This window comes from Megascapheus bottae, chromosome 2, assembly GCF_031878675.1.
Source record: "Megascapheus bottae isolate mThoBot1 chromosome 2, mThoBot2.hap1, whole genome shotgun sequence".
In the NCBI taxonomy this organism is placed as follows: domain Eukaryota; kingdom Metazoa; phylum Chordata; class Mammalia; order Rodentia; family Geomyidae; genus Megascapheus; species Megascapheus bottae.
In genome coordinates this window covers 3,204,997-3,229,932 of record NC_143510.1, presented here as the reverse complement: position 1 = coordinate 3,229,932, position 24,936 = coordinate 3,204,997, and the positions used below count along the sequence as shown (strand labels likewise).

Below are 24,936 nucleotides of genomic sequence, written 5' to 3'. Positions count from 1 at the left end.
ATGCTAGCCTTGAGTAGAAGGAGCTTAGCAACAGTACTCAGGCTCAGAGTTCACCAGACAGACAAAACAAAAACAAAACATGAAGGCAACATGAAGAAGATCCTATAGGATCAAGAGCAAGAATAAAGGAGAGTCTCTGGGAGACTTAGATTCACTGTTTTTTTTTGGGGGGGGGTGTTTGTTTTGTTTTTTGATTTTTTGTCAGTTGTAGGGCTTGGACTCTGGACCTGGGCACTGCCCTTTGCTTTTTAGCTCAAATCTAGTACTCTACCACTTGAGCCACAGCACCACTTCAATTTTGTGGTGGTTAATTGGAGATATAAATCTCAGGGACTTTCGTGCCAGGCTGGCTTTGAACCATGATCCTCAGATCTCAGCCTCCTGACTAGCTAGGTTTATAGGCATGACCCATCAGCACCTGACATAGAGTCACTTTTTATTCTTCCTTCCTTCTTATCTTCTTTCTTTCCATCCTTTCTTCCTCCCTATTCTCTTTTCCTTTCTTTTATGTAGTAGGATTTTAACTTTGTTTCTCATGCTTATTTCACTTGAGCCCCACTTCCAAGTCAGTTTTGTTTTAGTTCATGTTTCCAATAGGGTCTTCCACTTTTTGCTTGGTGCTAACCGTACACTGTGATCTTCCTACCTCTTCCCTAAGCTTTGCTCATGTCACAGTCAGGAACCATAATGTCTCCATTTATTTTTATTTATTTTTTGCCAGTCCTGGGGCTTGAACTCAGGGCTTGAGCACTGTCCTAGGGCTTTCTGAAGTCTCAAGGTCTACCACTTGAGACACAGCACCACTTCTAGCTTTTTCTATGTTTGTGGTATGAAAAAAGCAAACATGGGTCTTTGTGCATGCTAGGCAAGCACCCTACCATTAGGCCATGTGCCCAGCCCTCAATGATACTAAATATTAAACATTTTAGAAGTGCGGGGAATCTTGTGCCATTTATATTGTGAAGAACACAATTTTCAGATTACAGTTATTGTGGAGATGACATGAAGAGATGGAGATATATTGCATAATATGCTTGAGTCCCATTTTCTTGAAAAACCATCCAGCTGACTCATAAAACTCCAAGTTCGAGTACATATTATGAATCTTTCACAGGAAACAAAAAACCGTGACCCTGCCAGAGGGACATAAGCTTGCTATGTTCTCATAATGAATAGGACCTGGGATCAAAATTCAAGTTGCTCTGATTCTCAAGTTGGTACTCTTCACTTTAGGCTGCATATTCTCATGCTTGAACTTGTATCTCTAATTGACAGTGTTGTTGTGTATTCCCAAGCCAGCAGGGATGGTTGATAGTGTCATGAATTGTGAGCTGATGTCCAGAGAGCTTCCAGTTATCCACAGCCTGTGTGAGTGTGTCCTGGGTCCTTAAGGTCTGTGTTAAGTGAAGTCTCCGTCGTAGCATGGTACCGACCTGACGCTGGCATTCACTGGCTGGTACTCAGGAATGGCAGTTCTTGCTGAGGTTGCCTGGTTGGCTTCTTCCTTGAAAATGAACTGTGACATTGCTCTGTTTACTTCCTAAGTAATCAATTCAGAGATTTGGAAATGGGTGTGACTAGTATTGAAGTGGTTAACTCAAGTCTTAGAAATTAGTAAGAATGGATTAATAGTTATTTTTTTAAACGTCTTTGTAGGGTTTTCTTTTGTCCCTTTGAAAAACCTACAAATTCCATTGCTCAAGGCATTTGATTTCATTGTCACTTGCAAACATCTTGCTGTCCCCGTCTGCATCCAATAAGAAATGACATGAAGGCATCAAATGACTGCCAATCATTGTTTTTCAATAAGAACCATGACAGTTGAACACAGAATAACAAGTTACTTCAATACAGTTGAAGTATTCCAGAGAGATCAAAAGCTTTCAATTGATTTTATTAAAATTGAAAAGAAAAAATGACACTTTTCCCAAATATTAATGTCTGCAAATATACTGTATCCCCTAACAAATATGCACATCACATCCTATGGCCCCATGGTATAAAATATGGGCTTGAAAAGTTTTTTTTATCTCAAATATGTAAGTATTCTCTCACTTAAATAAAAATGAGGGACAAAGACATTTATGGAGAGATAATGTGGCCTATCTTTTTAATCTTTTACTAAACATTATCTTTAAGTAGTTGTACAGAGAAACTTTATGTCAACATGTCAGTTTATGAGAATAGTGACTCTTGATCAATGTCCCTTTAAGGTAAATTAGAACACTGGTTCTGAAGACCTTGCAATGGCAGATATGAAGAGAGGAGTCTCATTACCACTGATGTACTATTGTCAACAGAGGATGAGGATGTTTTCTAGTGGGTGTTTTGTATTTTGTGTCTGGTTTGTTTGTTTGTTGGCAGTACTTGGAATAAAACCCAGACATTCTGTACGCTAACCAAGTGTTCTAGCACTTGAATCTCAAAACTCAACCCTTTTATTTTGATGCTTTGCTTGTTTGATGCAAGGCCTGAGTCTTGAACTTGGGGTCTGCTTGCTGTCCCTGAACTCTTTTGCTACAGGCTAGCACTCTACCACCTGAGCCACAGCGCCAATTCTGCCTTTTTTCTGGTTAGTTGGAGCTCACATTTTCACAGATTTTCCTGTCCAGAATGACTTCACAATTCTCAGCACTCGGTCACCTGAATAGCGAGGATTACAGGAATGAGTCACCAGTGCCTACCCTGTATTTTATTTTTGACACAGCATTTCACTCCCTTTTCTCTGGTTAGTATCAAACTCTGTCCTTTTGTCTCTGTCTCCCAAATACTGATATTGCGAGTAGCCTGTCTCCTTTCAGAATTCTTCTTTTCTTCACCCCTCTTTGGTTTGTTTTGGGGGTTTTAGAATTGATTTTTCCAAATTCATTTAAAAGGTTAGGCTCTGCAGTCGAGAATTCAATCATTTCATTCTTCAGACCTGTAATATCTATTAGCAGCATTGCCACCACCATTGTCTTCTCCATAAATGCCCTCTTTCATTCCAAAGTCTTGTGTTTGTGATTTGTGTTTTCTAGGAGGCCTGGGGTGGACATGTCTCTTCATTTTCCCCTTCTCTTTCAGACCCTACAACAATAGCTGCTTTGTTTTAATAATCAAGATCTATCACTAAAAATCTCGCTCATATACATGAGGAAAGGAAGACTTCCTTTCTGGATGGTTTCTGACTATATCATCATATCATCTGTAAATAGGGGGGCCTCTAGAATCAGCAAGACCTGTGCTAACCCAAACCTAGAAAGCACCTGGGTAGCCCTGCCCCTCTTACCCAAACTAGTTTGAAGCATCAATTAATCTGATAGATCCTGCAGTTTCCCGTTCCATTCAACACCTCAAGTCTCTTTGAGGTAACATGTAGTCTTATTTGTTTATTCATTTAAAAAAATTTTGACAGTATTGGGGCTTGAACATATTACTTTGAGCCTGCTAGGCAGATGCTCTATAACTTGAGCCATGTTCTAGTTATGTTTGAGACAGGTTCCCATTTTTTTCCTTAAACCAGCCTAAATTATGATCATGGAGCCCAGAACTAACTCAATGAGGGAGATGTTTCTCCTACTGCCAATCTCCCATGCTACCCAGAGAAAGTCCTATTTTTTTTAAAAGTCCTAAAGATAGATTTTTTTTCCTTTCCCCTTCTCTTTTTTGCCCGGCCTGGGGCATGAACTCAGGGCCTGGGCCTTGTTCTTGAGTTTTCTCAAGGCTAGTGCTCTGCCACTTGAGCCATTGCACCACTTTAGGTTTTTTTCTGTGTATGTAATATCAAGGAATTGAACCCAGGGCTTTGTGCATTCTAGGCAACCACCGTACCACTAGACCACACTCCTGGCCCCAAGATAGAATTTTAATATGATCGTATGACACCACCCCTGAAGCAATATAAACAAGCATGGGATAGAAATACCTGCACACCCACTTATCATTCTTTTTGCGCATCGTGCTTGAGAGACATTGCTGTCGGTTCATTGAAATCAGTAAAATAAGATGTAATACCATATAAACATGTGGACATTTTCGTATTTTAACTTAAAACACAACAAATATGTTTGTTTGGGCTCAGTTCTGGTAAGTGGATTCTCTAATTGGACTCCTTTGTTCTCTTTGTCAGAAATCACAAACCCGAAGCCCATTCCTGACACTTTCATCTTGGCTCTGATACCATGATTTGGGCCCAGAAATGTGCATGGGACTCTGTCCTGCAGATCCAGAATGGATGTGTCAGAAACGGGTGATGTGTTCCTGATACCTGGAGCTTTGGGGAGAGCATGTATCTCCTCGTGTTTTTGTAGCCTCTGGAGTCTGCTTCTGTTCCTTGTCTCCATCCGCCTCTCTGTTCCTCTCTTCAGAACTATCCATGTTATATATCTGTAATCCTAGCTGTTCAGGAGGTTATATTCTAAGGATCACGGTTCAAAGCTAGCTAGGGTAAGAAAGCTCATCATGAGACTCATATCTCCAGTTAAATACCAATAAAGCAAGAAGTTGAGCTGTGGCTCAAATGGTAGAGCACTGGAGCCACAAAGCTCAGGGAAAGCGCCCAGTCCCAGAGTTCAAACCCCAAGATTGGCGTCGTACACACACACCATCCGTGTTCCATCTTCCTGGCCATGTTTGTACAGTCACATTGCCCTCTTTCCATAGTTGAGAGAAGAGGCTTTTCATTCTTGAGGACCCCTTGATGATGTCACACCCTCCCCCTACCCCAAGTCACACAGAGTACTCCTAATCACACCCGCAGAGTATTTTATGGCAAGTAATAAAACATACCTGTAATTTCCAAAGACATCTTCGTCAGGGAGAGTGTTGTTGTGTTTTCTGGAGTCCCAGGTCTTTCCTATGAGCCCCCAAATTTATATCTATTGGATAAACTTAGATTGACTCCATCCTAAATTCTCAGCAAAGTAGTGCATTAATCTAAAAATCTCCTCATCCCAGATCATCCAACGATCATTATTTCTTTGTTCTTTTTGCTTTTCTTTTCTTTCTTTTTTCTTTTTATTCTGGCCAGTCCTGGGGGTTCTTCTCCCCATTTGAGTTATTTTCTGTCTTTAATTGAAATAAGTTGCAATGAAAAATTTGTAATGAGGCAGATGTGCTGTGAATGGGTGTTGGCTTCCATGTGCCCAGGTGACAACTGGGCATTAACAAAGGAGCCATGGAACTGAGCGCTGGTGGTCCCACCTGTAACCCTATCTTCTCAGGAGGCAGAGATCTGAGTAATGCAGTTCGAAGCCAGCCTGAAAAATCTGTGAGACTCTTATCACCAAATAACCACCAGAAAAATGGAAGTGGTACTGTGGCTTAAGTGGTAGAATGCTGGCTTGAGCAAAAGAAGCTCGGAAACAGCTCCTAGACCCAGAGTTCAACTCTAGGACTGCCCTCCTCATCACCCCCAAAAGAAAGGTAGCCTTGGAAAATACTGAAAACTCAGTAGATTCAATATTTATTTAAAAAAATTTAAACAGCCAAACTGAGTTGTGGCTAAGGGGCAGAGGGCCAGCTATGAGCAAAACAACTTAAAGAAAATGCCAGGCTCTGAGTTCCAGCCCTACAAGTACTACACACATACACACACACACTCACAATCAAAACACAGATTAAAATTAATTGGTTCCCTATGCTTTTTCTTTTTTTCTTTTTTCTTTTCCAATCCTGGGCCTGAGAACTGTCCTCGGACTTTCTCAAGGATAGAGCTCTTCCACTTCTGGCTTTTTTCTATGTATGTGCTACTGAGGAATCAAACCCCGGTCTTCATGCATGCTAGGCAAGCAGTCTACCTCTAGGCCAAACTCTCAGCTTCCTTTGCTTATTCTAAAATGCTTTAAGTATAATCATTAGTAAGTACTTTCAAAGGGAACTGGAATGGCAGCTTGATCTGGTGCAATGGAAATATTTTGATGAGATTGTTCCCTCATTACCTCTGAATTTCCTCACTGCAGTTATTCAGTAAGTTTCAATGAGTTTTTAAAGAAATTTTTATTGTGGTAATGTATAGAAGGGTTACGGTTACACAATGAGTTGTTTTGTTACCTTCTTTCAAAGATGCAATATATTTTTGTATTCTTCAGCCCCTAATATCTTCTTTTCCTACTTCAGAATCCTCTCACAATTATAAACAAAAGTGTGGAATGCCTGCCAAATTCATATATGATGCTGTCCTGGGCCTCTCTATAGCATTCCAATTTAGTATATATGCTGTCTATGTGGACAGTTCTTCTCTTCTTTTCCTCTTCTTCTTCCTCCTCCTTCTCTTCCTTTTTCTCTTTCTCTTCTTCCCTAACTCTGGGGTTATAGGCTTGAGCCACTGCAGCTGGAAAAATGATGAGAACAATGATGAAGATGATGATTTTAATAATACTTACCTTGCTGACATTTGGGAGCCCTGTTTAATTGTAAAGGTAAAAAACTGGCAGAAAAAGCATAGTGTTTTGTTTTGTTTTGCACAAGGTTGGCTCTCTATCATTTGAGCCATAGCTCCACTTCAGGCTTTTGGTGGTTAATTAGAGATTTAAAAAAATGCCTCACAAACATGTCTTCTGGCTTTGAACTGTGATCCTCAGATCTCAGCCTCCTGAGTAGCTAGGATTACAGGTGTGAGCCACCAAAAAAAAAGGAGTGAGCCACCTAGAAAAAACATCTGGGACAGAAGTTCTGCATCAAAGTTTGGGGTACCCTAAAGTGATTATTTTGAACCACTATTTTTTTCAGCTCTCCTTTTCCTAGTTCTCATTTTGGACTAGATCATCTGTCCTAATAATGAGTTCCATCCCACCATCTCCCTCCAATGAAAACCTGCACACTCATGTCCACACACACTTAATTCTTTGGAGTATCTTTTGAACTTTGATATGACTTAAGCAAAAACCCTGAAGAAACTAAGCTAAACCCTTCCACCCCTTGCTCTCAGCCTGCTAAGCCCATTTTCTTGATGCACTTCTCACTGATCTTAACTGATGTGTTTGGATGATCAAATATACTTATGCTTTAATCCTAAGGTAAAGAAAATTAATCAGAGATTCTTCCATGTAGAAATTGGGGTCAGTGGACCAGGAAAGGGAATATTCAAATTATTCAGGAACTTGTATACAAGTGTAAAAACAAGAATGTTTGATAGGAGTCAGATGAAAATAATTTCGTTTTTACTACTAGGAATGAACATTTTAAGAGAAATAATTGTATGTACATACGTATGTATGTATATATTTGCTGGTCCTAGGGCTTAAACTCAGGACCTGGGCACTATCCCCAAGCTTCTTTTGTTTTTTTGGTGATTAATTTGAGTTAAGTCTCATGGACTTTCCTACCCAAGGTGGCTTCTAACTGCAATCCTCAGATCCCAGCCTCTTGAGCAGCAAGGATTACAGGTGTGAGTCACAGGCACCCAGATGAAATTCTGAATTTAAGGGGAGAGAGTTTGGGGAACTGTGTGTCTGTTTGCTGGTTTACCTCCCTATTTATTTCTCTTTTCTGAAGACTAGAGCCCTTTAGCTTTAAGTAAGTAACCCTGGCCCCAGAGCGCTTTATTTCATGATGGATTTTGCTATATCACAGCACTTACTTTCTTTTCAGTGTTCTAATTATTTTTAATGCATGTTAACCCTTATTGTTTTATCTTTCCCTGAGAAAATCCAATGAATAAATGCTTGTTGGTACTAAAAACTGGATTAAAAAACCTGCCAGAGTAGCAGGGCAAAAAGTAGCCAGCCCAGGTAATAAAGTGAGACTCTTATCTCCAATTAACCACCAGAAAACTGGAAGTGGAGCAGTGACTGAAGTGATAGAGCTCCAGCCTTGAACTGAAGAGCTCAGGATCAGCACCCAGGCCCAGAATTTCAAGCCCCATGACCCACCAAAAAAAAAAAATCTGCCAGAGTTCATAGAGTAATTGGAGATTGGATAAAATGGCTACCGTGGCTTATGTGAGAAAGACAAAAGTGAACAAACCTAGATCTTAGCGGAGAGAATTTGGGTAAAATAGTAGTAACCAGAGGTTACTTTTTATTTATTATTACAGAGGCCATGGTGTAGAAGCCTTAAACCCTTTTAGGGACAGAAATGTATATAAAACATAGAAGAAATACTTTCATAGTAAAGCCAAATGTCCTTCAAACATGTGCTCTGTCCTGATCAATTCTTGCAGATGTCAAAAATTCTTTTTTTGACTTGGGAATTGAACAAACAGCAGGATTTTTTTGTGAAAGATGATTTCCATGTGAGATTAACAGAAAGTTAAATAAAACACCCAGGTTCCTTTCATGACTGTGATTCTAACAATATTAAGGCAAATATTTTTCCAGTTCCCTGACAGTTCTCTCCCTCGATTTTATGAAATTGCAAGCCTTATTTCATGATTCTTTGATATGCTCTATTCAGTATCCAGAATCTTTGTCAAAGCAGCAAAACCAGAGAGTTCTTCTTGACCACAAATATTTCCTTTTTCTGAACAGAAATGTACTCACAAAACTAAACACCAAACATAGATTTACATGCAGAATTGAATATTTATGAGGCTTATTGTAACCGAACTCAGAACAGATTGTTCCTACAATTTAATTCTCAGGAAAAACTTTTTACTTAAAAGAAAAATGATGAAATTATGTGATTTTTCCCTAACTATAAGACAAATTCCCTAACCTCTACAGACTAGAAATCCCTAATTTTTTTTTACAATGGGGCATCTGCCTTTGAAAAACAAATATAATAAGGTGCCACATATATATATATACATAATACATACATATGTATTTATACATTGCATACATATATACATACTTTTTTTTTGCCAGTCCTGGGCTTGAGCTCAGGGCCTGAGCACTGTCCTTGGACTTTGTCAAAGCTAGAGCTCTGCCACTTGAACCTCAGCACCACCTCTGGCTTTTTTCTATGTATGTGGTACCGAGGAATCGAACCCAGGTCTTCATGAATGCTAGGCAAGCACTTTAATCACTAGGCCAAACTCCCAGCCCATATATATATACATACATTTTTACTGCCTTTGAAGAAATGATAATCTCATTACATTTTCTTCTGAAAATGTGTGTTTAAAAATGTACTTGTGGAGCTGGGAGTTTGGCCTAGTGGTAGAATGCTTGCCTAGCATGCACAAAGACCTGGGTTTCGATTCCTTGGTACCACATATATAGAAAAGCCAGAAGTGGTGTTGTGGTTCCAGTGGTAGAGCACTAGCCTTGAGGAAAGCCCAAGGACAGTGCTCAGGCCCTGAATTCAAGCCCTAAGACTGGCAAAAAAAGAAAAAAAAAAGAAAAGAAAAAAAGAAAAAGCTAGAAGTGGTGCTGTGGCTCAAGTGGTAAAGCTCTAAACTTGAGAAAGCCCAAGGGCAGTGCTTAGGCCTTAAGTTAAAGTCAGGACAGTCAAATCAAAAACAATATCTGTGTGTGTGTGTGTGTGTGTGTGTGTATGTGTGTACATATATTTTTTTTGCTCTGTCTCTTCCAGGAATAGCATTATGTAATTTGGTTTCATAGTTGGTTTCCTTTCTTCTTTCTTTTTTTTTTACCCAGAGGCAATGTAATGTTCTTAACAATTTTTCTCAGGGAAAAGTAAAGTTCATCTCCTTACAGACTACTAGATAAAGCAGAATTGAAAATACCAAGGATTTAGTCAGAATAAAGAATAGAGTCCTTGACCTGTTGATCTTTTTCTGGTTAGTACCCATTCTATATTGTTGCTCACATGCCTGTAGCCTTCTCTTATTTATTTTCTTTCTTTTTTTTTCTTTGTAATAATTTTATAAGATTAAGAATTCTTTTTACATATTCTACAATGTATATTACAGTACAGAAACAAAAGAGAGTGTTAAATACTGTGAACAAAAGTTATTGTCTTTGTAAGTTCAAGTTTAGGAATTTTGGTATTTATAATTTTGTTAAGTACCTTCTATATATAGTTTTCCCCCTTAAGCATTTTGATATTTACGCCAGAATTCAGTATATTTGGTGTATTTGTGTATTTCTGAATAAGAAATTCTTAAAATTTGATGGGCTGGGTGAAACGCTTTGTTCCAAAGAAAAGCAAGTACTTGGTGTTGCATTTTAACTCTATGTGGGAAAGACCCTTTGTCCATTTCCCATGTATTTATTATTTCTGAGATCATCATAAAAATACAGTCATTTTCTCATTTTTATCACTTTTAAAGACAAATATTTTTGTACACCCTTAATTAACAAATATCTTTTTAAATTTGGCAACAACAAGATGATCTGTAAATATATTAGCTCTTACCTTTATGTTTCTTTTTGTAAGACAGGTGTTCTGAAGAGATTTATTTTGTTCCTTCTGTGCCATTCGAAAAAAGTGTGTCATATGATTGCATTTCACTTTGTTCTAACCTTTGTACCAGTGACCAAATGAATAAAAAAAAGGCTGAGCTTCCTTAGCAAAAGATTGACTAGAATAATTTCTTGAAGTCATCTCTGACTTTTGTAGCATAATAAGATGGTATGTTTATTTATGCTACTTAAGTACTATTCAGAAAATTACTAAAATGTGAAGAATTTTACTTTGTGACTTAAGTTGTATAATATTAATGTATACTTTCCTTTTTAGTAATATGTTTTTTTCTCATTTTATTTTTTATTGTAATTAGTAAAAGGGTTACATGATATTTGCCATATGATGCTGTTTCCTTATTCCCTGAACAAAATTGGAATCATATTTGAACTCCACAGAGGTCTGCACTCATTAGCTCTCTGTTCTTGGGGCAAGATTCTTGACTTCTTTGAGCTTGCATTTCATCATCTGTAATGTGAAGGTAATATTTACTTTGCAGTGATTACATAATTATGTAGATTATGCATGTATACACAAATTATATAAATTAAATAATCTATTAAGGAAAATTCTTAGAACGCAGAGACATAATGACATTAAGTAAATGTCATAGTATTTCAAATTTTGCATTTTATCACCTAATTATTTTTCTCACCTAATTTGTCTAGGCAGGTTGAAAAATATTATGGCAAATGAATGTAGTCTATTTTTCTTTAGGAGAAACACATCTGTATATCTGAGAGCAACAATCCACAGAAGAATTTCAATAACATTTGTTGACAGAGAACACTTATAGATACAAAACTCAAATGAGCTAGGTGTCAGTAACTCATGCCCGTAATTCTAGCCCTTTAGGAGGCTGAGGTCTGAGGACCCTTGGTGGGAAAATCTGTGAAACTCTTATCCTCATTAACCAACAAAAAGCCACTGGAGCTGTGGCTCAAGTGGTAGAGTACTTGCCTTGAGTAAATATACCTTAGGGACAGAGCCTAGCTCCTATGTTCAAGCCCTAAGACAGATAAAATAATAATAATAACAAGAAGAAAGAAAAAGAAGAAGAAGAAGAAGAAGAAGAAGAAGAAGAAGAAGAAGAAGAAGAAGAAGAAGAAGAAGAAACAGAAAGGAATAGCAAAAACAGAAATAAAGAGCCATTGGATAAGAATGTGTCCCAGGAAGTCATCTAGGAAAATGCTATAGCCTCTCTGACTTACACTGCTCATTGCCTTCCATTTCATACACTTTCTAACTTCTATATTTGAATTAGGAAAACATGTTTTGGTTTTGTTTTGTTTCTTTGTTTTGTGTTTTGTTTTTATGAGTGTGTGTGCCAGTACTGGGGCTTGAATTCAGAGCCTGAGTGCTGTTTCTGAGCTTCTTTGCGCTCAAGTCTGGTGCTCCAGACTTGAGCGCAAATTTATTTTTTTCCTTTTTTTTATTGTAATTAGTAAAAGGGTTACATGATATTTGCCAGATAGAAGGTGCATAATTCACATACATTGATACCCTTTCACATGTCTTGGTACCCGTTTCCCTCCCCCCCCACACCCCCCACCCGTCTTGGTTTTCCCCCCTTCCCTATCAAATTTCAAATATCCAAATACAAATAAATTCAATATATCAGATAACAAATGAGATACTATACCAATATGAGATAACCAAGGGACAGCAAAGGAGATGAGAGACAACATAGTACATTAAGGACAACAATCATTCATTATGTGGCTTTTGTTTCACTATCCTGGAGGTCCTTTCAATTAGCTTCACATTATATGTCCTTATGTATCAAGATTTTGCTCTATTGCAAATCTCTGCTAGTAGAGCCCAAGGTTTCTACTGATTATGACGAATGAGGGAAACCATTGAGCCTAAGTTCCTTTGAGTCTGGCTTACTTCACTTAATATGATTTGTTCTAAGTCTTTCCATTTCCTAACAAATGGGGCGATGTCATTCTTTCTGACAGCAGCATAGAATTCCATTGTGTACAAATACCACAACTTGTTGATCCACTCATCAACTGAGGGACATCTAGGTTGGTTCCATATCTTTGCTATGGTGAATAGTGCTGCAATGAACATTGCTGTGCTAGTGGGTTTTGTATGTCCTTGTTTCCGGGTGGTTGGGTAAATGCCAAGTAGTGGAATTGCTGGGTCATAGGGGAGTTCTATGTTTAGCCTTTTGAGGCACTGCCACACTGCTTTCCATAGTGGTTGAACGAGTTTGCACTCCCACCAACAGTGTAGTAGTGATCCCTCCTGGCCACATGCCCTCCAGCATCTGTTATCATTCGTTTTCCTGATCCTGGCTATTCTAGCTGGAGTGAGGAGAATCTTAGAGTTGTTTTGATTTGCATTTCTTTTATGACCAGAGATGTTGAGCATTTCTCCATGTGTCTATAGGCCATTTTTGTTTCTTCTTCAGAGAAGACTCTCTTTAAGTCTTTGGCCCATTTTTTAATGGGATGGTTGTTACTTTGGAGGTTAGTTTTGGAGTGATTCAATTTTTTGAGTTGTTGATATATTTTAGATATTAGGCCTTTGTCCGTTGTTTGGTTGGTGAAGATCTTCTCCCACTCTGTAGGCTTCCTGATTAGTTTACTAGCTATGTCCTTTGCCATACAAAAGCTCTGCATTTTAATGCAGTCCCACTTATCCAGCCTTTCTCTGATTTGTTGTGATTCTTGGTCCTTATTAAGAAAGTTTCGACCTGTCCCAAGGAGGCCTAGTGTATCGCCTATTCCTTCCTGTAGAGTTTTCAGTGTGTCAGCTTTTACCTCCAGGTCTTTGATCCATTTGGAGTTAATTCTAGTGCAAGGTGAGAAAGAAGGATCCAGCTTTAGTTTTCTGCAGGTGCTTAACCAGTTCTGACAGCACAACTTGTTGAAGAGGCTGTCTTTCTTCCATTTTACTTTTTTTGGCTCCCTTGTCAAAGATTAGGTGGCCATAGGTCTGTGGTTTAATATCTGGGTCCTCAGTTCTATTCCATTGGTCTTCAGGCCTGTTCCTGTGCCAGTACCAAGCTGTTTTGGGAATTATAGCTCTGTAATAGAGTCTAAAGTTTGGTATTGAAATTCCTCCAGCGCTGTTCTTTCTGCTAAGAAGTGTTTTTGCTATACGGGGTCTTTTATTATTCCATATGAAATTTTGGATTGCCTCTTCTATTTCTTTAAAGAATGACATTGGGATGTTGATGGGTATTGCATTGAATTTGTAGATAGCTCTTGGCAAGATTGTCATTTTCACAATATTGATTCTTCCAATCCAGGAGCATGGGAGGTTTTTCCATTTCCTTAGTTCTGCTTTAATTTCCTTTTTTAGGGTTTTAAAGTTTTCGTCAAAAAGGTCCTTTACATTCTTAGTTAAGCTAATTCCTAGGTACTTTATTTTCTTTGAGGCTATTGTGAAAGGAGTTTCTTTCCTGATTATTGCCTCGTTCCTCTCACTGTTGGCATAAAGGAAGGCAGTTGATTTTTGAGGGTTGATTTTATAGCCTGCTACTCTTCCAAAGCTCTGAATCAGCTCAAGGAGCTTGGGAGTAGAGTCTATAGGATTCTTTAAATACAGAATCATGTCATCTGCAAAGAGGGATAGTTTTATTTCCTCTTTCCCTACTTGGATCCCCTTTATGCTTGTTGAGCGCAAATTTAATGGACTGGTCAGGAAAGGGGGTTTAACCGCAGGTCAGATAGAGCAGAGGCTGCTGGGAGGTGTCCATATCAAGGCAGGGCTTAAGACTTTATGGGTTCCAGGGAACAGGCCCAGGTCAGGGTTATTATAAAAGGTGAATCCTTTACAAAGGAAGCTGGGAGTAATGACCTTGCTTCATATTAATATTGGATGACACTGATATTAATTAATTATTGGAATGGTTTATAATGTAGTAATATCTTGACTTCATACCATGATATTATCTATTTTTCAAAAAACCTATACATGACAGTACTATATACATGATTTTAATCATTTAATGTAATAAGTTGGTACATTTATTGTATAGTTAGGCATATTTTCTTAATGTACTAAGCTATAGGAGCAATGGAAATAGTCTTGTTTGAATATTATAATGCCATGAGGAAGATATTGAGATGACCAAATAGTAAAAACTGTAAGAGAGAGAGAGAGAGAGAGAGAGAGAGAGAGAGAGAGAGAGAGAGAGAGAGAGAGACAATGTTCTTTTTTTCTTTTTTTTTTTTGCCAGTCCTGGGCTTGAGCTCAGGGCCTGAGCACTGTCCTTGGATTTTATCAAGGCTAGAGCTCTACCACTAGAGCCTCAGCACCACTTCTGGCTTTTTTCTATGTATGTGGTACCGAGGAATCGAACCCGGGTCTTCATGCATGCTAGGCAAGCACTTTAACCACTAGGCCAAACTCCCGGCCCGAGACAATGTTCTTAATGGTACATATTTAGAAAACTGACAAACTATGAGTATAAAAATTATAGATGTGCTGTACTTGAAAACACTTTCCAAATTGTTTACAGAATTGTAATCCTAAACGAAAAATATAGAATTTTAGAAGTGCTATAGAAGAATATCTCAAATGTCAGTGTTTTTAGTAAACCATACAGCAATATGTTCTATATTATTTCTTGAATAAATAACATTTTCTCTTGCTTTTCTTTTTAATTTTCTTAGTTCACTACATTTACAATTACACATTATACCAGCAACAATGTATTTTCTTGTTTGAATATTAAAATGCCACAATGGCTTTTTTGAGATGAGTAATTAGCAAAAACTATAGAAAAGAAGGAAAGGTTCTTTTTTTTCGCTTTTATATGATTTTATTCATAGGGTAGAAGGAAGACGAGATTAACAGCTTTTTATACTATAAAAGCCAGCATGGTGATATACGATACTATAGAATAATATTCTTTATTTTTTTTGCATTTCTTTTTTTATTGTAATTAGTAAAAGGGTTACATGATATTTGCCAGATAGAAGGTGCATTAATTCACATACATTGATACCCTTTCACATGTCTTGGTACCCGTTTCCCCCCCCCACACCCCCCACCCATCTTGGTTTTCCCCCCTTCCCTATCAAATTTCAAATATCCAAATACAAATAAATTCAATATATCAGATAACAAAGTGAGATACTATACCAATATGAGATAACCAAGGGACAGCAAAGGAGATGAGAGACAACATAGTACATTAAGGACAACAATCATTCGTTATATGGCTTTTGTTTCACTATCCTGGAGGTCCTTTCAATTAGTTTCACATTACATGTCCTTATGTATCAAGATTTTGCTCTATTGCAAATCTCTGCTAGTAGAGCCCAAGGTTTCTACTGATTATGACGAATGAGGGAAACCATTGAGCCTAAGTTCCTTTGAGTCTGGCTTACTTCACTTAATATGATTTGTTCTAAGTCTTTCCATTTCCTAACAAATGGGGCGATGTCATTCTTTCTGACAGCAGCATAGAATTCCATTGTGTGCAAATACTACAACTTGTTGATCCACTCATCAACTGAGGGACATCTAGGTTGGTTCCATATCTTTGCTATGGTGAATAGTGCTGCAATGAACATTGTTGTGCTAGTGGGTTTAGTATGTCCTTGTTTCTGGGTGGTTGGGTAAATGCCAAGTAGTGGAATTGCTGGGTCATAGGGGAGTTCTATGTTTAGCCTTTTGAGGCACTGCCACACTGCTTTCCATAGTGGTTGAACGAGTTTGCACTCCCACCAACAGTGTAGTAGTGATCCCTCCTGGCCACATGCCCTCCAGCATCTGTTATGATTCGTTTTCCTGATCCTGGCCATTCTAACTGGAGTGAGGTGGAATCTTAGAGTTGTTTTGATTTGCATTTCTTTTATGACCAGAAATGTTGAGCATTTCTTCATGTGTCTATAGGCCCAGGAAACTGAGCTGGCTTATATTTCATTGTGAATTATTTATTATACTCAATGTGATCAACAATTAATAAATACCTAGCTCTGTGAAATTTGAAGAGGCCATTCTGTTCAGTGCTCAGGTACACAAAAGCGCACTGAGAAGCATTTCCTCTGGCAACTGGAGTAAAGTTTAGCTCATGGAGCTGCTCTGGGGCCTGAAGCCATCACCACCAATGGGGTTACCAAGACTTTCTGTGGTAGGAATCCAGAGTAGCAAGACACTGGACTTGTGCTAAAGGAGAAACTGATTACTATGTCTCATTTCTTTAGGTGTTTGGAAATCATCCTGTTTTCTTTGATGAACAGAAATAGAAATTTTCCTCATAAAATGTCTTGACTAAGAAAATTATTTTTTTTCATTTCATTTTTTGTTTAGGTGTTTAACTTTTTTTTTTACAAGCAAGTGAACATGGATAAACTTATTTTTCCGATTAGAACTATAGAACACATTTCCAGGCAGTACAAACCTATGTTTATACTAATGTTAATAGTAACACCATTTTATCCATTACATAATAAGAATGTTAGGAGTATCCAAATATTGTTACACAGCTCAAAAACATGAAAAAAAATTAGTTGTCTTCTCAGTTCACTAGCAGAAACCAACTTTATTTCTTTTTGCATGAGCGCAATTTTTTTCATATGGCGTCATCTGTTCCCTCCCATCTCCATGAACTAGTTGTATGGTTCATTCTCACTAGTGTCCGGTGAGTTACACTGCTGCACTTTTCCACCCTTTTTCCCTCAAGTTCTATGCCCTCCCCTCACCCTCCCAAAGATACACACGTGAATACACCATATGTAAAGAAAATGACACAGAACCATCAACCCAATAAAAAAATACAAATAGATTTTTAAAAAGACGAGATCTTGTTTCTGTAGCTTGGATGTTAACGTTTATGCTTTTCCATTCTATATTCAAAAAAAAGTCAGAAGACAATCAAAACAGGTAAACTTTGCCTTTGCAATTGTACTCTTTGGAATGGTTACCTACAATGATAAATTATTCCTAAATTGAGGCCAAATTAAATGTACTGGTAAAGATGGAACTGGAAAGATCCATGTAGAAAAAAGTGAATCTTTTTACAACTTAAAATTTAATCGGGAACAATACTGATAAGATGGTCATGCAAGTTTAGCTCTGAGGCAAAAATGTGTTAAATTTAAGCATACTATACCACTGAAACTGCTGTGTTGCTATAGCAGTAAGAAGCTAGAGATGTACAGCTATAAACACTGTCTATTAATAATTCATTAATGGCCCAGGTTGGGACCCATCATGTCATCAGACTTTCTCATGCATAGCAAGAACAAGATGTGAGTCATAAATGCTTAACACTGTCATTTCTACTGTTCTTAAATATGTAGTAAAAAGAAACACACAACTGAAAGGAGATATTTACTATTGTGGAAATTATGTCTTTAGTAGGAACCTCTATGAAGAGGAGAGACCATGTTTTCTTTCCAAATAATTAAATTCTATTAGTAGGACAGTCAATATATTGTCAAGTCATTAGGAATGCAAATTTCAATGAGAGTTAACTTTAAAGACAGACTAGATGACATTAGATTACTATATAAATTTCCCTATCTTTGACCTAAAATCCACATTTCCATTTGTCTTACCCTGACAATTGACTCATAAAATTAGGGAAATGGTTACATAAAGAAACAATCTTTTCACTTTTTAAATAAATTATCTCATAGAAGAGCTAAATATGAAAAAGTATCTTGAACATTTCTCCAAGAAACTAGAAAATCATACTTACATTTATAGATTCTCTAATACCAAAATATAGAAATTAAAAAAAATATTTTTTGGCAGTCCTGGGTCTTGAATTCAGGGGCCTGAACATTGTCCTTGGGCTTTCTCAAGGCTACTGAGGAATCGAACCCAGATCTTCATGCATGCTAGGCAAGCACTCTGCCACTAGGCCAAACTCCCAGCCCCAAAATATAGAGATTTATTAAAAGCTGAACTACTCTAATTACTGCATGCAGGTATATGATTTATAGTTCAAACAACCAACTGTCCAGAGGAATTTATACAAAGTTTACCTCTGAATCTAATAGCTAGAAAGCAAGCAGTAGAAGTCAACCAGCTACAGCCAAAATGCTGAGGGTTCTTCATGGCCAAAATAATTTCTTTTAAACTGGGCACCAATGGCTCATACCTATAATCCTTGCTACCCAGGACTCTGAGACCTGAGGATTATACTTTAAAGCTATCCTGGGCAGAAAAGTCCCTAAGACTCTTATCTCCAATTAACCATCAAAAAAGAGTGTGGTAGAGTGCTCCCCTAGTATGCACAAAGCCCTGGGTTTGGATTCCTTGATATCACATACACAGAAAAAGCCACAAGTGGTGCTGTAGCTCAAGAATAGAACACTAGCCTTGAGAAAGCCCAAGGACAGTGCCCAGGCCCTGAGTTCAAGCCCCAGGACTGGTCAAAGAAAAAGAAGTAGTTTTGTGGCTCAAATGGTAAAATGCCAGCCTTCAGTAGAAAAAAAGCTAAGGGACAGACCCAGGACTTGATTTCAAGCCCCAATACTATCACAAAAAATAAAAATGAAAGAGAACAAGGGACATATTCATCCTAGCAAAAAGAGGATTATGCAACATATTTAGTGAGCAGCAGTATAAATAGATTGTTCATAATTAGCATAATTGACAGATTTGTAAAGAGAAACAAATTTGTGAAGATGTCCATTCACTTACTCAGTTGCTCATCAGCCATTTACTGCACAGTTAAAACAGACTTGGTAGGATGCTGCTTATACTGCCTAGCACATAGATGTCTTCTCCAACTTCTAGTGTATAAATATTTGATTAAGGAGGTCACATCATTGGAATCTTTCCCCAAATACATCATACTTTGGTTGACATGGTTGTGTGTATATGCGTTTCATCTGACCCAGAAAGTATTTACATATATGTTTATAATTTAGATTCAACTTCCACACAGGAGAGAAACCATGCAACCTTTGTCTCTCTGAGTGACCTCTGACAAACTTAGTATTTAACAAATAGAATGAATTCCAGGAAACTGGACCATATGTTGTCGGGGGCTGGGAAGAGCAAGGAGAAAGGAGATAGGCAAACAGAGAGGAAGGGTGAGTGAACGCTGTCATAATAAGCAATGTACACATGTGGATGTGGAGCCAGGTAACTTGAGAGGAGAGGGTGGGAGAGATGGGGGAGAAGGATGAAAGGGGTGATCAAGATGCATTATGTTCACAAACTGACATGCTGAATGGAAACCTTTGTACAGCTACTAAAGGATAATTTAAAAATAAAATAAAATAAGGATTTGTTCAACGGTGACTCGTCATGGGCAAAGTGTTCCAATGCAATGCTTACTCTCACAGCCCAAGGGTGTTGAACCCATGTCACTGTGACCTGTTGGTTGAAATGATCTTGAGAAGGCTGGGATGAAGCCATATCGCATTCTTCCTTTATAAGAGCAGTCAGATCCATAATCCACCAGGAAATGGCTTTTTTTTCTCAAGAGACTGTATGTGTTTTGGCATTCAGAGATTCATTAAGAATCAAAAGGTTCAAAAGCCAGAGACCTGCTGAGTGCCACACACTCCAGTTCTTGAACTCAGGGCCTCACACTCTCATTTGGCTTTTTCTGGTCAAGGCTGGTTTTCTCAACCATGTAAGTCACACCTCCACTTCTAGTTTTGTGCTGGTTAATTGGAGATAAGAATCTCTCTGATTTTTCTTCCCAGGCAGGCTTCAAACAGTGATCCTTAGATCTCCTGGGCAGTTAGGATTACAGGTGTGAGCCCCTGGTTCATGGCTTCCTTTCGGGCTTTCACTGCATTTAGTTCATGATCATGTGAGAGACCACAGGAGATGTAGGCAGTTCAGTGAGAAAGATCATGACATCATTTAACTTCCATGGAATCTTCTACCAATTAGCACAATTAGTCAGTTAAAATAGAGGTATAATAACCTCCCTGATACATAATGCTGAGTTTCTTTGCTATGCTGTCCTGTCTTTTCCTTTCTCTTCCCTTTTAAAAATGTGTCCCTGCTATAGGTGCCAAATAAGATCGAGGGCTCAGTATGCATGAGGCCCTGGATTGAGTTGCCAGCAAACAAATGAAAGCTGATCAATTTAATTAATTTAGTTCAAAATTATAATACCATCCCCACTTTCTACCTCTCAGATTCCATGTGTGATACAAATGGATGGAAATTTATGTCTCATATCTTCATCCACAATTCTGAAACATCTGAATCCATTTCAGATCTTGTTGGACTTGGAATCTGAGCAGGTAGAATTTCTCTCCTGAATGGATGAGTATATCAAAAAATGTGATATATGTATACAATGGGATATATGTACACTCATCCATCAGGAAGAGAAATGAACAGACTTGGAAAAATTTATGTTAAGTAAGGTCAGGCCCAGAGAAACAAAAAGTATGTGTTTTCTCTCTCGTATGTGGAAGTTAGGTATAATGTATAAATTTATATGTAAACATATACAGGGTCATATGCATACATACATTAATGTATATTAACTAAAGTATGGTATACGCAGTAGAGAATTCAAGTGGTGTAACTACTTTGACCAACTGACATACAATATAAAGAAAATAAATGAGTTGGGTGCTGGTGGATCATGCCTCTAATTTTGAAGCCAGACCAGGCAGGAAAGTCTATGAGACTCTTATTTCCAATTAATCACCAGAAGACCAGAAGTGGAGCCATGGCTCAAAGTAGTAGAATGTTAACCTTGAGCAGAAAAGCTCAGGGACAGGGCCCAGGCCCTGAGTTCAAGCTTCATGACTGACTAAATAAATAGGAGGATAGTAGAACTTGAGGTATTGGGGAAGAGATCAAGGGTTAGGGGTGTAGACAAATGATAAGAAGAGTGGGAGAATATAGTCATAACATTCAATGTACATATGTGAAACATGGAACCAGATCACTTGAGCTGTGGGTGGAATTCATAGAGATGAAAAAGCATGATGGAAGGAGTGATGATCAAGATTCATCGTACTCATCAATTTACATGTTGGAACAAAAACCTCTTGGTACAACTTACTTACAGATAATTAAAAAAAATAAACACATCCTCTCCTGAGCCATTTCTGCCAAGAGTAATGAGCAAAGGAGAACTGAGGTAGAATTACACAGTGGTGGACGTCCTGTGGTGAATGAAAGAGCACCTCTGTAGTACAGAGGAAGGCTGCACTTTGTGACCTCCTGTTAGTAGACACCAACTGCTTCCTGTCTTTCCTTCTCCTCGCTGGCAGCTATTTCCGGTTCTCATTTTGGTGATGGGTAGAACATTCTGTTCTGTTAGAAGGTGAACTAAATAAATGCACAGAAGGCTGACTTGTGGAGCTCTGGTAGCTGATTACGAAAGCTCACTGGGGATAAGTGAGCTAGGGAAGGGCCATCAGTTATTGGGGGAGTGGAATCAAGAGCAGAGGTGCACAGTTCCATCCAGGGACTTTGGAAGGCAGAGAGATACCACACTAAGAATCTCATATTGTCACAATATCTCACTTTGTTATCTGATATATTGGATACATTTGTATTTGGTTACTTGAAATTGGACAGGGAAAGGGGGGTAGGGGGGAGGTTAATGGGGACCAAGACATGTGGAAGGGTATCAATGTATGTGAATTAATGCACCTTCTATCTGGCAAATATCATGTAACCCTTTTATTAAATACAATAAAAAAATAAAAAAAAAGAATTGACAAAACAGTACCGACATTTAAGGGAAAGGCTTTGCTTGACGGTCAGGGCTGCTACTCCAGCAAGGAACCCTACTCACCAGTGTAAGCAGGATAATCACTTTGCTTAGGAAATGCAGTCTCTAACAGATGACAGTTGTCAAAATAGTTTTCAAAGATACTATCTGAACACAATTCAGTATTTTGCCATCTGTCATCCCAGGGATGTAAAGTGCTAGTCTACATTGTAGATGAGATGGGCTTTTCCCACATGTTCCTGTAGTTATTATATTCTACCATTAATTAAGATGGGTGAGGCAAGAGTGTCTCAAAATTACATTAATATAGCACATCTCTGTACTCTTGGCCTACACCCAAGTTTTATTTTCTCTGGTTCTCATTATTAACATTGCTAAAATATCAGGAGACTCCAACTGGGAAAACATATACATGCTTGCACAATTTCCCAGAAATTTAGGTGACCCAGCTTATAAACTGCCAATAGCTCTGTGTGTGTGTGTGTGTGTGTTAGCACACGTGCACAGAGCTGGTTAAAAAGTAAGTAGCCTTAAATATGATGTTTTTCTCTCAGCAAATGTCTATTGAATATCTAACACATACTAAGAAATTGTTCAGGGTTTAGTGGCTTAATATGTCTAACAAGAATGTTTTCCTTTTGTATACTGAGTGGTACTATTAGAAGTCTACGGTTATAAAAACTATTTAATTTTCTACATGCAGTAACTATTCATGTACTTTTGTATTTGATCAATGCACAGATAGCCACCCGTTACCTACCAGGAAGTATTACATAAAACTTAAGTAAAAAGTGAACTGTGAAATTTGTTTTCTGACTTGTGCAGTTGACAGTTGCCTCACTTGTATATTGATTTTTTCCTTTTTATCCCTGCCAAACAAGAAATTAATCTAGATCCCCATGCTATACAGTAATATAAAACTCAATTAAGATATTCATTAATGAAAACAGCCTAAGAACAGAAGGTTATTTCCTGACACATATTTCAAAATAAGTTGTATTGCATATAAAATTACCTTGAATTTTACTTGAGAAAATACCAGCTTTTAAAGTATAAGAAATAAACCTCTTTCAGTTTACATACACATTTAAATAAACTTATACCTTTTAAAAAGAGATCTTATGGGGCCAGGAGTTTGGCCTAGTGGTTAAAGTGCTTGCCTAGCATGCACGAAGGCCTGGGTTCGATTCCTTGCTACCACATACATAGAAAAAAGCCGGAAGTGGTGCTGAGGCTCAAGTGGTAGAGCTCTAACCTTGAGAAAGTCCAAGGACAGTGCTCAGGCCCTGAGCTCAAGCCCAGGACTGACAAAAAAAAGAGATCTTATTAGAAAATGTAAACATATACTGCTAATTTTCATGATCCTAAGAACTACAGAAGTAAGGTAAAAATGACTATAAACTAATTATTTTAAAACAGTTTAGCCTTCAAATGTAGACATCTTTCTCTTATTTTTCTTCTTAACTAGGTTGCATTTGACCTTTTTGCTTGGGAAAAGTTTCACAAGTAAGTTATTTGTTTGTTGCAAAATAACAGGTCTCCCTTTGGGCAAACATGCACTTTTAAAAATTTATTCATTGCTTGGAAATTTCTTAAGTCAGTAAGGCCAAAGGTCTAGTCAAGAACTGTTTCTTTCATACTAATACAGACTCTACAAGAGCTAAGATATTAAATTCACTATATACTTTGATTTACCTTAAGAGAACAGATATTATTGAGACCATTTTTCCTCATGATTCTACGCCTTACAACATGAGTACAAAATTAAGAATATTCTACTTACTATAATTCCTGAAATTTGAACTTTGTGGATGTGTCTGTGTGTGTGTCTCTGTGTGTGTGTGTGTGTGTGTGTGCATGAGTGTGTGTGCATACACATGCACACTTGGGCACCAATATTAGTACTTAAACTCAGGGCCTTATTGTCTCATTTGGTTTTTATCATTCAAGGTTATTTAACCCTTAGTAATAAAGCATGGAAAAATTACTGGTCCAGAAGTACATGAAGAATGTCTTTTGTTCAAGCCCCATTTCATCTTATCAAAAAATAAATAAAATCCTGCCTCTGTTTCATTGTGTGTGGCACTTCCAAAGCATTATGAGGGAAGACAGCTGAACACATCAGAGGAAGAAATGTTCTTTCCCTATGGCAACATTTTCAGTTTTAAACCAATTTTAATTAAAATACTTAAAATTGTTACTCATGAAGCACAGTCATAATACTTTTCCCAGAAACTCTTCAACATAAATGGGCAATTTTTATGGCCTATAGACACATGAAGAAATGCTCACCATCTCTGGTCATAAAAGAAATGCAAATCAAAACAACTCTAAGATTCCACCTCACTCCAGTTAGAATGGCCAGGATCAGGAAAACGAATAACAACAGATGCTGGAGGGGATGTGGCCAGGAGGGATCACTACTACACTGTTGGTGGGAGTGCAAACTCGTTCAACCACTATGGAAAGCAGTGTGGCAGTGCCTCAAAAGGCTAAACATTGAACTCCCCTATGACCCAGCAATTCCACTACTTGGCATTTACCCAACCATCCAGAAACAAGGGCATACTAAATCCACTAGCACAACGATGTTCATTGCAGCACTATTCACCATAGCAAAGATATGGAACCAACCTAGATGTCCCTCAGTTGATGAGTGGATCAACAAGTTGTAGTATTTGTACACAATGGAATTCTATGCTGCTGTCAGAAAGAATGACATCGCCCCATTTGTTAGGAAATGGAAAGACTTAGAAAAAATCATATTAAGTGAAGTAAGCCAGACTCAAAGGAACTTAGGCTCAATGGTTTCCCTCATTCGTCATAATCAGTAGAAACCTTGGGCTCTACTAGCAGAGATCTGCAATAGAGCAAAATCTTGATACTAAGGCCATATAGTATGAAGCTAATTGAAAGGACCTCCAGGATATCGAAACAAAAGCCATATAACGAATGATTGTTGTCCTTAATGTACTATGTTGTCTCTCATCTCCTTTGCTGTCCCT

General features: G+C 38.0%; 1 protein-coding gene across 11 annotated transcripts in view; it reads right to left on the bottom strand.

The window, feature by feature from the left end:
• Window positions 1-1,228: 1,228 nt before the first annotated feature.
• LOC150066273 (ATP-binding cassette sub-family D member 2-like) overlaps window positions 1,229-24,936 on the bottom strand; it is a 47,575-nt gene continuing 23,867 nt past the window's right edge. For 2 of the 11 annotated variants that reach the window (XR_016532851.1, XM_090319740.1), the window contains one exon: window positions 1,229-1,540. Coding sequence is in view for 6 of the 11 variants with exons in the window: in XM_090319740.1 (XP_090175866.1) it covers window positions 1,534-1,540 (7 nt within the window). In the remaining 5 variants the exon portion in view is untranslated. Of the gene's footprint in view, window positions 1,541-1,674; window positions 1,748-5,735; window positions 6,311-10,573; window positions 10,759-19,263; window positions 20,015-24,936 lie in introns of those variants that run through there. The other 9 variants (XR_016532847.1, XM_090319734.1, XR_016532852.1 and 6 more) reach the window with 6 other exon arrangements.